This window comes from Pipra filicauda, unplaced genomic scaffold (genome assembly GCF_003945595.2).
Source record: "Pipra filicauda isolate LSUMZ 115617 unplaced genomic scaffold, ASM394559v2 scaffold30_size5312502_pilon, whole genome shotgun sequence".
Taxonomy (NCBI): Eukaryota; Metazoa; Chordata; class Aves; order Passeriformes; family Pipridae; genus Pipra; species Pipra filicauda.
In genome coordinates this window covers 1,328,481-1,342,737 of record NW_024104432.1, presented here as the reverse complement: position 1 = coordinate 1,342,737, position 14,257 = coordinate 1,328,481, and the positions used below count along the sequence as shown (strand labels likewise).

The following is a 14,257-nucleotide window of genomic DNA, read 5'->3' as shown; positions in this document are numbered from 1 at the left end:
TGGCTCTGTTAACATCTGTTCCAAGCACTGCATCAGGCTGTCCATTACTGATCACCTTTTTCAAAGTTCACCTCATTATTAATTATTGTTGTTTTCTAGAATGTTATTAATGGAGAGGTCTATGTATGTGAAGGACATGCAGAGGCTCAAACCAGTGCTTTCACTTCATCTACACAGACCTACACTACGCAACAGCTGCAGCACATGCAGCAACTGACCATGTTCTTCTGACTGAGCAATTTGGAGATAATCAGAACTTTGCACAAAGCCTGAAATAATTTTCTGTATTCTTGACACAAATTTACCACTAGCACTATGATTTTGTTTCATATATCACTTATTCAAATGTTCTGCCACCAATAAGGATCTTCCTGGACCACAAAACTTCTCTTTGGATAGACTAGATGCATAATTTCGTACCTTGGACAGTTTGAAGGGGAACAAGTCCCAAATTACAGACCCATTTCCAAACAACACTAGAAAAACATAGTCTTTCTTCCAAAAAGTTTACAATATATACAAGATTCCCGAGTCATTTTAACATCTGTCCACGTAGTGTGAAATCCGAGTAAAGACTAAATCAAACTTTGTTACAAAAATGTATAAAAATCTAAATGATGTTTCCACATATGAATGGGAAGAATTTGCAGGATCAAGATGGACAAGGACAGAATAAACGATACTGCTCTACAGCGTTTCAAGCCATTAGTATCCCTCCACAAATAACAGAGGGAAATTAGAAACTCTCTAACTTCTTCACTCTCTGTCTGCAAGTTTATGTCATCTTTCCCTACACGAGTATCTGTGAGGTCACCTGATCTGCTATAACTCTATTGTGGGAGAAAATCAAAAAGCTGAGTAGTTTTCCGTTAGATTAGGGAATAAAGTGGCTCATGATAAAGTTCATTAAGCAGAATGAACTTTCACAAGAAAGCAGAATTCCTTCCTATCTTGTTCCCTTTTGTGCAAGGAAAGAGAAAGCTGTCCCCATTTCAACAGCAGTATGTCAGTCAATCAGTGCAAATCCCACAGAACCACAGCCTTAATTTATCTAGGTGAAGAAAATAAAGTGGAAAAGATTTCTAAAATAGACATATTTTTAATGGGGAGTTTAGATGAGACAAATTACGCTTGATAAAAAAAAAGTACAGAGGCAAGAAAGATACACAAGTTAAAAGCCTGAGAAAAAAAAATCACAGAGAAAGAGAAGAAAAGTTTATCTACTTCAATAACATTTCCCATGCTTCCTCCTTCTCCTCAACCCAAGGAACTACCGTTTCAGGTTAAAAAAACTCTTATCCGAAGCCCATCAAAGTCTCTCCACGGACACTGAACTGCTGAAGTACAGTTCTGCTTTGAAATCAAAGACGCAGAGAAAACCCTTGGTGTCAGGAAGTGCTTTTTGGAGAACGGCATTTTAAACAAGGCATACATGAGAACAGAACACAGATAAGCAGCATTTTTACACTACCATCAAAATCACAACTACCAGTCACCTGTGTGGCATGGGAGATGCACTCAATGCCTTCATGTCTCATCAGTGTATGCTGAGCTCTGACCTGCTTCCTCAATACCTTCTTCTTCATTTTATGGACTTTCAAATGATCTCTGCTGGTTTTAGCTTCCATGCTGGTGATCTGAAAAGCAGAAGTAATAAGACATAGTAAGTGTCCTGTTTGAAAAATTAAGTACTTCAGTGTGCTCTAGAGTCTCCTATGTCATCTCTAGGACAGTAATAGGAGTTCAGATAATTCCAGATTTTTTGAATTATTTGGGGCTGACAAAACCAAGCCTGCAAAGTACGCTCTTCCTTAGTCAATTGAAGAGTTTTCCCCATCTCTGAAGTTCTGCTATTAAACTCTGCTTTATTAAGAGGATCTCTCCCAAAAATAAAGCTTTAAAAAGACTGTCATGATGTTTGATTTTATTTTCCAATTTTTCTCTTCCTTCTCACTCCTTTATTCACAGTATCACTACACCCATTTGTGGGTTTTAACCTGTCTGCCTCCCCTGTTTTCACACAGTAGTTTCAACTTATTTCCTTCTCTCTACAGTCTCTCCAGAGCACAACATGAGAAAAAAGATACATGTGAAACTGCCATGAGATTTGTATCATCACAGTTTCTAAGTTATTCTCATGCCTCATCAAATGCTTGAGTTGAACTGTTCATTTGGCTCCTAATTGTAAACAAGTATGACATTTGGCCAAACTTGCTTTTTTTGAGACTAGAAAAATGTGTTCAATACTTATATGTTCAAGAACAAGCAACCAGGATGCTCCACACTTCATTTTGTACATCTCCCAAGGCCAAACTTAATGCAAATCACATTCCTGTCATGAGAAGGAACAAAAAACTGTGTACATATATATGTTAACTATTGAATTTCAGGGCAACACAATATTTACCAAGCAGTGAGTTACTTAAGGGTCATTAGCCTTCTCCAGATTTTATTGCATCTTTTGCCACTTTTGGTCTACTGCTATATTGAGATCATACAGCACCTTCCTACATCTCTCTGAGCCTACATTTTTTTCCTTTCTCCCTTCCCACTTCTTTCAAAGCCAAGGGAAGAGTCCAGACCTCATGTAAGATTATAACAAAGTTCCCAAACATTGATGTAGCTTGACTTTGCCTCTGTCTCTCCCTATAGCATAATCTCTTACCCATATTTTAGCGGTTTCTTCTCCCCTTTCCCAAAAATCCTCCTAACAGTACAGCTGGACAAGACAACTGCAGTTGTCTGTCCTTTTCCTTTCTTTCATTATCATTGATCTGGCAACAATCCTTTCACCTAATCTCCTCTTCATCTCAAAAAACATTTTTGTTACAGTATTTTAAAGAAAAAAACAAAACTAGGTCAATCACTTCTATATGTACTTATTTAACTGTGTCAACTGCTCCAACAGTCTGTCATCCACTTACATGCCTTCTAGATTTCGAGACTGCAGAGCTGCTTCCCAATACCTAAACTGCAGACACAATCATAATAATATGATGATGTACCACCAAAAAATGATAAAGGTAAAAAAAAAGTCATATTAGTATTTGCTGCAACTTTGTATTGAATGAATTAGCAAAATTTTTCTTTTAAACAAACACCAATATGCTAGTAAAATTGTTATAAAACATTAAAGTGTTGCATAGGAGCTGTGACTACGTATTCCCTGTGATTGCTGTAGCATTACCATCATCAACCTGCACAACTATTAACTGCACTGAAAGAGAAAAATCTTTAAGGGAATCAGAATGACAAAAGCACTCTGTGGAAATAACAGATTCTAATTCTCCAAACAGGAGCAGAACAAATGCTGCCAAAAAACACTCAGTCTTTTGCCACTCCCTTCCATTTGTTGGTTCTTCCTTCCACTCTTCTTCTTCCACTCCCAAACCCAATTTTACAGTGGTCTCAAATGAATTAAAACACCGTCAAGTCACTGGCATGGTAGGCTCCAACAATTCTATCTGATATGGTTTCAGAGGCCTGCTGTCAAGTTTGAGACAGCACATGCATGGCCATAACAGGTTTGAACCCTGACCTCCTGGCATTGTTAAAGTTTCACACATAAAGACCACATAAAGATCATATTTATCTCTGAGTCTGACAAAAAATAAACTAATAAATTACTCAGCACCAAGATCCATCCTACCACCATTAGACACTTGACAGTTCCTAAGCTTTCTTACTCAGAGTGAATTCAAGCACAGCCGTGCTAACATGCAGTGGAGGCAAAATGTATGAGAAGAAAATCTCACAAGTGACAAAACTCAGAAAGGGCAGAGTTTCAGAAAAAGGAGGAGACTACTGAAATCATTATTTCATGTGACTTCAGAAATATAAAGTGTAGAGGCTGAAAAGATCAATGGGTTATAGAATCAATCTTCATTTCTGTAAAATTATTTTTATTACAGATTTGATAGCAAATGTCTCCCATTTCCCTTCAAAGGAACAATGCTCGCTAGGGTTTTTTGCTGATTTTATACTCTGATTTTTTTTCCCTTCCCTTCCCAAATATCTTAGTATTTTCTTAAATAATTATTTTCCCATCTTGATGGCAGACCTGCAAATAGGCCACAGCTCATTTTTTGAAAAACACATGCTTGCTTCTAAAGACAAGTAACTCAAAATAGTTCTCTGAGGATTCTTCACTTAATCAACAAATAGGGTTAAACACACAGAGAGCAACAGTCCTCTTAACCTTCATTAGTTAAATAATGATCAAGAAATCTCAAACTTGCTTACATCAAAAAAGGCACAGTGAGACACACACACACAAAACTAAAAAAAAACAAACAAAAAACCCAAACCAAACAAACAAAAAAACCCCCAAACCAAACAAAAAAAACCACAAAAAAACCTATTAACATACATAGAAGCTAAGGTACCTGAGAGGGGAAAAATAAAAGTCTCATGAAAAGAAGCCCAAAAAGTTTACATCAAGTTCATTCCTCTAAGTGCATCTAATGAGTTACCCTTACCAGGATTTATCTGATTTGTAAGGTCGTTCAGCAAGCCTACCAAGCTGTCCAATTATGAGATTTCATAGAATCATTTAGGTTGGAAAAGACCTGTAAGATAGAGTCCAACCATTAACCTAGGACCGCCAAGTCCACCACTAAACCACATCCATAAGCACCACCATCTACACAATTTGGTCCAAAAGGCTTGGCACGTCCAACTTTTCTTGCCATACACAGGTGCACAGAGGCCAACAGCTTTATAGATGGCCCATGTGCAGGGTTTTCTGGGGAGGGGGTCAGGCAGTCTCAAACTACTTCATAGGAAAGCACAGGAGAGACACATCTCTGACTTGGTGAGGAGGGGTTACAGAAAGAAAATAGAAATACAGTACAAGTTAATGCTTTGGAACCAGGCAAATCTGGTTCAGATGGAAAAGCGTGGAGGAGACTATGCACATCACTCATACCAGTCAGACCACTGTCATGAAGCTCCTGCAGAATAGACTCAGCCAGAACAAAATGATTTCAAACTAAAAGGCTCAGGTCTTTCTCATAACATCTACTGGAAAACTTCATCTGATCTCTGGGGGAAGCAGTTCTCAAGTTTAGTCAGGCCTTTAGTCAGGTCCTCAAACTCCCACATTCTCCAGGCAAAAGGAGAGAAGTCATTGCCACAATATTTAACAAACTATCACAAAAACTGAAGCTAAAAGACTACTTCCTCATAACCTCTGAACTAAACAACAGAACAAGGGGCAGATGAGATGTGATTCAGCTGCCTAAACAGCACATAAAACTGGCAGAGATGCCCTGCTCCACAACGCCCGTCCTTTCAGCTGCTGCTCAAGAAGCCGAAGACCTTCTTAATGTGCTGTGTCACGCTTGCCAGTATTGCCTCCAGCCCCTGAAGGCATCTCAAACAGTACTACCTGCATGGCTGAGACTGCAGAAGCTTCTCAGACAGCTTCAGCTTGGTCTCTGAACTGGGTCTAAATTCTCTGCCTTGTCTGTTGCATCATTACCCAAGGCTCAATTCTGCAGGCACAGAAACCAACAGTTTGCCTTGATTTCCGAGTAAAGGAATCACACTAAACTGCATGGAAGTGAGAAACTCATTTGGTAGGATCTCACGCCCGTTTTACAAAGGCCAACAAAACTATAGAAGAAAAAGGGATAATCCACTGCTGCATGTATTACTCTTATCACCCCCTTTCACAAGTATTTTAAAAAAGTAGCTCCTGAAAATACATCGAAAGAGTTCGCCCTTGGAATGCGAGCTCAGGTTACAGCAGGTCACACAAATGGTCTGAAACTACTATAAAGGTTAACGTAAAGCTTTATGCAGTGCGGGAACCTTATCTGCTGTAGAAGCCGCTTCTGAAAAGGAAAATGCTGGTGTCTGGGCGGAGTTGAGCGGCGGCCGTCGGCAGAGGGAGCGCCACGATCAGGGATAAGTTTGGTTTTCTTACTCAGTTTTGGCTTGTTTTTGTGCCGTGGACACATCAATAAAAACGTATACGGATGCTGCATACACACAGACATCAAAATTCGCGGGGAAAACAAAACAAAACAAAACAAAACAAAACAAAAACAACAACACGAAATTCAGTAGCCCCGCTGAATTTCAGCAAACCCGGGAGGTTTAAGAGCTCCAGCATGGGTCAAATGCACCTGAAGGCGCCAGCACAACCCCGCGGCTTATCCCACCCCACCTGTGCCACGGACAGCCGGCACACAAACCTCCCACCGACAGCCCATAAACCCGAGGGCCCTGGGCACTCGTACAAACAACAACGATAATCGGATAACTACAGGAACGTGTCACAGAATCACAGAATGTTAAAGGCTTGGAAGGGGCCTTAAAGATCATCCAGTCCCAACACCCCCTTGTCATGGGCAGGGGCACCTCCCACTAGGCCAGGTTGTTCAAGGCCTTATCCAGCCTGGCTTTGAACACTTCCAGGGATGGGGCATCCACAACTTCTCTGGGCAATCTGTTCCAGTGCCTCCGCATCCACACAGCAGTGTCCGTGCTGCTCTGCTCTGAGTAAACACGGGGTGGGGCTGTAAAAGCTGTAAGACAGACGCGGGGGCTGACTCGGCCTTATCCCCCTTACACCACCTCCTCCAGACGGGGTCAGAGAGAGAGAGCCGGGGCCGGGCCGCCGCGGGCTCGGCTCCCTGCACAAGGCGGCACGGCGGGGAAGGGAGTCTGCGGCAGAGGCCGCCCCCGCGGTGCCCCGCTGCTCGCCGTCCCCAGCCGAAGCAGGACACGGCGGCCCCGACCTCGCGGTCGCGTTACCTGGCTGCAGGCGGCCATGTCGGGGCGGGCAGCGCGGCCGGCACCGCCCCCCCAACGCCGTCATGGCGCCGCCCCGCCCCCGGCGGGCGGGTTCGCACCGGCGGTGAGGCGACGGGGACGCGGAGGGGCTCCAAAGAGTGCAGACGTCTGTCCTTTTATTATAGCTCGAGGAAGCCGAACTTTGAGGTTTAACAAGACCAAGTGCGGAGTCCTGCACTTGGATCACACTGACCCTACGCAGCGCTACAGGCTGCCAGAAGAGCATATGGAAAGCTGCCCGCAGTAAAACGACTTCGGGGGTGCTGATCGACGGAGGCTGAACATGAGCCAGCAGTGTTCCCAGGTGGCCAAGAAGGCCAATGGCATAGTGGCTTGTGTCAGCAATAGTGTGGCCAGCAGGAATAGGGAAGTCATTGTCCCCCTGTAGTCGGCACTGGTGAGGCCACACCTCGAGTACTGTGTCCAGTTCTGGGCCCCTCAGTGCAAGAAAGACATTGAGGTGCTCAAGTGTGACCAGAGAAGGGCAGCAGAACTGGTGAAGGGTCTGGAGCACAAGTCTTATGAGGAGTGTCTCAGGGAGCTGGGGTTGTTTAGCCTGTAGAAAAGGAGGCTCAGGGAGGATTTTACCACTGTCTGCAACTGCCTGAAAGGAGGTTGTAGCCAGGTGGTGTTTGGTCTCTTCTCCCAGGTAACAAGTGACAGGACAAGAGGACACAGTCTTAAGCTGTACTGGGGGGGGGGGGAGGGTTAGGTTTAGGTTGGACATTAGGAAGAATTTCTTCACAGAAAGGGTGATTAGACATTGGAATGAACTGCCCAGGGAGGTAGTGGAGTCACCGTCCCTGGAGGTGTTTAAATAAAGATTGAACATGGTACTTTGTGCCATAGTCTAGTTGACACAGTAGTGTTCAGCCAAAGGCTGGACTCAATGATCTCGGTGGTCTTTTCCAATCTAATTGATTCTGTGATTCTTTGACAGCAGCCAGTACTCTGCACCAAGACTTCATGATGACCGCGGTGATGTTCTCCTGGGGCATGCAGCCACTGCTTAGGGGAGGGATATCCATGCCCAGAGGTCTGGGGCTCACAGCGCTGAGGGGAGCAGCTGGAGTGGCAAGGGGAAGGGCATGAGCAGTCCCCTACGACTGCCTGCCATGGACACATGCTTACTGTCACTGTGCCACCTCCTGTTCCTGCTCACTCCGTGCTGCCCAGTTCTGCTTGCCAGCAGGGCCTCTTTGTGCTGCCTTTTCTCCAGGTAGAGCCAACTCTTTGTCATCCTCCTCTCCTTCGATAGAGTCTCCCTCTGAGTCTGCACAGAACAAGTGCTTTAACCCCACGTGCAGTGGTGCACCATCCCTCAACCCCACGCCTGCCTCCGCTCCTTCACTGACAGCAGGTTGGGGCAGAGCCTCATCCAGCATGAGGGATCCAAAACCAGCCAGTGGGAGGCACATCCACACTGCAGGTTAAAGACAGCTTCCCCCAGGCCAAGATGAACTAAAGGCAGCACCCCTCAGGCTGGGGTGCATTAAAGACAGCTTCCCCCAGGCCGAGGCGCTCCCTAGAAGAGACCATCACCTGGACAAGCCACTAGCACTGATCATGTTACCTTTGGCACGCTGCCACACTAGGGACAGAGGAAGACAAAACCATGCCCGTCCAGACAAGGCCACGTGAAGTCGAGCCTCTGGTTGTACATAAATATTTCACTGCTCCATCCTTGAGCTGGCTAGCAACCCCAGTAAGGCTGCAGAGTAAACTCACGCCATTGAGTGACCTGCCCCGCTGAAAGGAAGCGTCTCCAGAGCTCATGACTCCCTCTGTGAGAAAGTGGTCCCTTAAATCAGAGATTCAGTGTGTAAGCCTTTCCTTCATTTTTCTTCATGGAGCTCCACTAATGGAGCCCTTAGGGGCACTACTGTGCCCCTAAACATAGCCTTTCCCCCTTCTTTATCCAAAATACTGAAATTGAGGATTACCTACTTTTTCTGTCTTCACCTGGCAAATATTCTACTTCTCACTGTAGCTTATTACCAAAAGCCTAACTTTTTTCTAACTTTTTTTTTCTTTCTCCATTTAAGTACCAAACTTATTTTTATTTTTCCTCCCTCAGTCTCCTGTGGGTATGTAACTTTCCTCAATATCAATTATGTGTGGGATTTCCAAGTGGGTAGTATGTAAGGTGATTGATGAGCCTGTAAATCTGTAGACAAAAGCCAGCTCCTCAAGTTTGTCCCAGATCCACACTCTGGAGCAATCTACCCATGGCTGTGCTTACTCAGAAAAAAACAAATAAATGAACGAATCATATGCTTCCCTTGGAGCATGTACCTTTCCCTGTGCCAGGCACACAGCTATTCTGTGTGCAGGAGGTACAAGTGCACTAAGGATGTGAGGCTGACAGGGCACATCCACCAGCCTGTGAAGGTGGTATTTGGTCAGAAGGGTGGTTCCACTTCTGTCCTTCCTCCACAGTCTGTGGCATTACATCACTCTCTGACCCACACAGAGGGTAGCAAGGTCTCGTGATAGCACAGATCTTCTGCTTAAGTTGTCTTATATGGAAAGTGTGAACATTAACTGCCTACCTAGTAAGAGTATAGCATATATCTTGTTAACCTTTGTGAACACTAAGCATTAGCATCATCTGGTCTTCTTGTGAGCCAAAATGAATGGGAAAGAACAACCAGGCCACATCAACAGCTGCTGTCTCTATTAAAATATTCTCTGAGGCTCTCAGCCCTGGAAAACACCCAACCCTGAAAGCTACTGAAAAGATGATACTAATGAAATCAATTTGTAATTCATTACCAATTTGTTCTGACAAGTGGAAAATACCTGCCCAAAGATTGTTTCTCTTAAGCACCCACATTCCAGATTGTGTGGGCTCTCCATTCTTCTACTTGCATGTCCATGCCTGTTCTCCGTGTGAGAACAAACTCCCTGTGGGGTTGGGTTTTTTTAAGTATCTCTGTATGATTAGTATTGGTCAAGAATTTATCATGCATATGGCAACATCATTTCCACTGTAAATGCATCGAGATTTTGCTTCTATTAACAGCATTCTCACATAGGAAAATTCCACCACTTAAAGAGAAAACAGTTAAAGGCTGGTTAGAAGGATTTTCATACAAGCTTACTCTGGTCAAATCAGAACTATTATTCCCTTCATAATTTAGGCCCTGAAGCACTGTGCAGTTTTCTCCCATGCTAGATAACGTGGATACAGACTCCTTCTACAGATACCACAGTGCTTATTGACTGCAAGTAAAAATACATCTCTCTGTGATTAACAACATTATCACTGACTAACCCATGAAATAGGTCACGGAAGTGAGGATTCAAATACATTTACCTTTGATGTTAATATGATCTCTGATTTAAAGTGCTTTGGCAGAGATCTCAATATTTCTTTTTAAAAACCTAGTTTTTATGATGAATACCATTTTGGTTTTAAATGTTCTAGTTTGATATTAAGGTTTAATAGTTCTCTTAAGATGAAGTTTATATCAGAAAATCTTTGCTCTGGCTCTATTTTTTTTCATTGATAATGAGGAAATGTCTTCTAAAGAAGAATATCACGCTCCCATTTACTCACAGGTGAAAAATAAAATGCTGCTCACTTTTCTCAGGAGCAAATTATAATATTTGCTATGCTGTTAGCTATTTTATCTTTGCCACATTCCCAGGGAGAGTCAAGGTATTTGTCAGTTCCTGGGAATCAACTTCTATGATAACAAGTAAACACACTTTTGTTTCCTTCAACAAACAGGAGGTTACTGGTCCATATGTGGAAAAACAATTTTACTCCCTAGCAAACTAAGCCAAGCCATGCTTTAGCCTAATGTGATCATACTGGATTTCCATTACTTTCAAACTGAATTAAAAGAGAATCACAAGAAGATAGTAGGATTTTCTGTATCAAATCTCTCGATTTAAGAAACTGCAGTTTAAGAATCATGACAAATAGGATATATTTCAGGATAACAGTTTGTTTCAGAAGTAAGAAGAAACTTCTTAGCACAAAATCCAGCTCAAAATCATCCGCGACTAGTACTGCAGAGGAGTACCGTAGTAAATGATGAGACACAAGATGAATTGTTTTAGGGTAGCATTCATGTAATAGTTAAGCACTTTGACAAATATGTGTTGACCTAAATTCAAAATGTGCTACTGCTGCTGCTTGTGATAGTAAAACTCTCTATATCAAACCTCTGCAATGCCAAAGGCTTATATTTTTCAGGAAGACAGCAAGGCTGACTCTGTGCTGAATGTCATTCTGATTCTGCATTTGTGCTGTTCAATGCTAGATTTCATATTTCTTTCAAGAAAAAAAAAACCTTAAGAAATTTTTTAGCAATTGCATAAGAATGGAAAGAGATGTGAAAAATCTACGTCCTGGTAAAATCAGTAATAAAAAAAGCTTGTATTCTCAAGAGACTAAAAATGTCAAGTAATATCAGTACGCTTTCTGACTTCTAAGCTTTAGGCTATACCCTGTTCATACCTTCAAGCTTTTTTTCCAGAAACTTAAGACTTTGGAGTACTTTTTTTCCCCCTTTCCTTTAATGAAATCTGCAATTTTCCTGAAATCTCAAGACTCAGCATACTGTAACTTTAAGAAATACATTAAATAGCATAAGTCTCATGATAAAATTGTAAGATTTGGCAACACTCTGTTTGTGGCACAAATACATGATTATTTGCGGGTTCACTGCCTCCTTTAGAAGGTATGATGCTTTTGTAGGACAAGTTTCTTTAGTGTGACGACACAACTTTTTTTGAGTAGGAAGATTCCAGTTCTGTACTGGGACAGCTACAGGTCTTGTCATATAGAGAACCAAACTGATCAGTGAATGTTTAGGATTAGACAGAAGTTAGCTAAATTGACCACTTCTGCTATGCCATGAGATTGCATTAATGAAATGCAAGCCTGTCTATCAGAGCCAGGGAGGAACAACTTTAACCTCTGTTGTCAGAGACACAGCAAAGGTGTGCCTATATTGCTGGGAGCCTATATTGCTGACCATTAATATTGCACTAAGACTGGGAGCACAATCTGTAAGCTTCAATAAACAGAAAATCTTTGATCCTTTTGTGGTGAGTCCTCAGAAAATTCCTCTGAACTTTCAGGCATAAGACAGAAATTACTGTAATTATGATGTACATGCTGCAAGTCTGAAGACATTTCATTATACATACTGCCAGTGCAAAAGCATCAACTCTTGTGAGGTTCCTGCAACACGCGGACACATATGTCAAAAACTAGATGATTTCTTAATTTGATTAAGGAAGAATTAAGGAGATGTAAATTCCCTAGGCCCAACTAGTGGAAAGCATAAATATCCATGAAGTTCAGATAAAAGTTCCCAGTGAAGATCCTGCCAGCCTTTTCTGCTCAAATAAAGGCTCTCAGTGAATAGTCTTCAGCCTTCAAAGTCCCACATGCCCCAATACTAAACAAACCACACATTGCAGGAAATTGTTTTGTCCTTGGTTTTAATTTTCTAATTTTTCTCTGGGCGTGAACAATCTTGGAGACTTGGGGCTTTAAATCTTTCCAAAGCCATGCAGGCTTTGAAGAAGAGATGATAATTCTCTGCTGAACAAGAACTGTTGCTTTCACTGCCCACGTGACTCTTTCTCTGCAGTTCAGGCAAAGTCTAGGGAAGATCTTGTGCCAATCTAGTACACTTTTCAGGGTGTCAGAAAAGTAATATGAAGTAAGAGAAAGAAACATTCCAAATCAGTGAACACACGGTTTAGTTTAGCCTTGAAAGCAATGTTGTTAGAAAGATTCCAACAAAATATTTCTGTTTTCTCTGACATGAAGACTGAAAATTATCAACTCTTCTTCAAAGTCTGCATGTACTTTACAGTTTCACTCTTGATGCCTGTTTTCCATAAAGAAATAGGAAATATATATATTTTTTAATTACTGTTGGAATTATATTATACTCTTCTGGCCCTACAGTCAAAATCTTACACTAACTTGGCAAAATTCAGTTCTGTCACAAGCAATTAGGATTTGATAGGCATGCAGAAAGCAATGCGACCTTACACAGGGGTCCTCCCTGATATCTACACTGGGCAGGCAGCCTGCTTTCCTGCATATCTTTGGAAACCATCATTTCTCACAGTTATAACTTTAGGGCACAAATGTATCATAAGGACAATAATGAAATATCAGGCACTAATTCTGTCTGCTTCATCAATCAATACATTTTTAAGGATGTGGTGATTGAGGCTGGACACAATCTGTGAAGTTATTTTTTAAAGACATAGTATTGTTTACATACAAAGAATTAAATATTTCATTTCCATCGTAAGTGAGATCCTTGGGGCCTCCAGTGAGACTGGAGAGAATATTGCAATGTATTCCTTAAACTAGAACTCCATCCTTTCAGTTCCGTTCAGGCATCATCTCAGGAGGTCTTGTTAGCTGTTGCTCATGCAATTGGTTTACCTTCTTCGTAAGAAGAATAGCTGTGCAACTCTAAGTTGAAATTTTCTACACAAAACATGGTTGGATACTTGGGTCACCCCACTTGCTGCTCTTGTAATCTGGTTTTCATTTACTTCTCTGGATCTATATGCACACTTGACATATCTGAAAAACAGAAGTTGTTAGTTTTTCAGCTGAATAGGCAAAACCAAAGAAGATGCATCCTAACTTACTGAATTTTTTTTACAAACACCACTTCTCTGTGACTCAGTTTGGCAATCTCGATGACATTTACATAAATATTTACCCAACTCGCCAAGGTTGTGAATCTTCATGAATCATTGTTTGTGAAACACTTTGTAATCCTTGAATGAAATGTAGCACATGCATTCAGAGTATGGATCTGATAAATGGCAGAGGATAAATGAAAAGAATAGATGAAAAAATTATCACATCAGCTTTTTTTACTTGTTCAATAGTGGTTTAAAAAATTTTTCTTTTACAAATGCAAATCTTTCTTTTCCACACAGACATAATATGGTTAGAACACATCTTGGTGAAGATTAGGACACAGTTACAGCATATTTGAGTGTGTTCACTTTTATAAAGACAAATAAGCAGGCATTGCGAGCATATAGTATTTGAAATTCATGTCTACATCACTCTATTTTACTCTTTCCATATAGAAATATCAGTCAGAATTATTTAAATTAAAATATTATAACATTAAATGCTCTTAACTCATACGTAGACAAAGTCCTTTCTGGCAAATAGCTTTGCTTAAAGAGACGGCTGAACTAAATGAGCATACTGGCTGCTTCACTTAGCTGTCATCTCTCCAAAGGCTCTATGAGTAAGCCTGACAAACTTCATCTCTCATATTTTCATCATCTACATGCTTCTGTTAGTGTCTTCCGTGTTAAACTTAATAGCATCTTTAGTCAAAGGAATACAAGTGAGGCAAAGCGTGGGACTGTAAATGAACAAAATAACGAGAAGATTGGTTTAAAAAATTATCATGAAGCTTGTGTACACACTGCTCTAGTT

General features: G+C 41.5%; 1 protein-coding gene across 6 annotated transcripts in view; it reads right to left on the bottom strand.

Moving 5' to 3' along the window:
* ALKBH8 (alkB homolog 8, tRNA methyltransferase) overlaps positions 1–13,250 on the bottom strand; it is a 54,359-nt gene extending 41,109 nt beyond the window's left edge. Inside the window, exons 1-3 of one of the 6 annotated variants that reach the window (XM_039383452.1) lie at positions 6,763–6,805; positions 2,252–2,332; positions 1,497–1,637 (exon numbers count right to left, since the gene is read on the bottom strand). In XM_039383452.1, the coding sequence (XP_039239386.1) occupies positions 1,497–1,637; positions 2,252–2,299 (189 nt within the window). In that variant the 5' untranslated portion in view covers positions 2,300–2,332; positions 6,763–6,805. Of the gene's footprint in view, positions 1–1,496; positions 1,638–2,251; positions 2,333–4,478; positions 4,569–5,814; positions 5,878–6,762; positions 6,839–13,231 lie in introns of those variants that run through there. The other 5 variants (XM_027712743.2, XM_039383454.1, XM_027712745.2 and 2 more) reach the window with 5 other exon arrangements.
* Between the last annotated feature and the right edge of the window lie 1,007 nt (positions 13,251–14,257).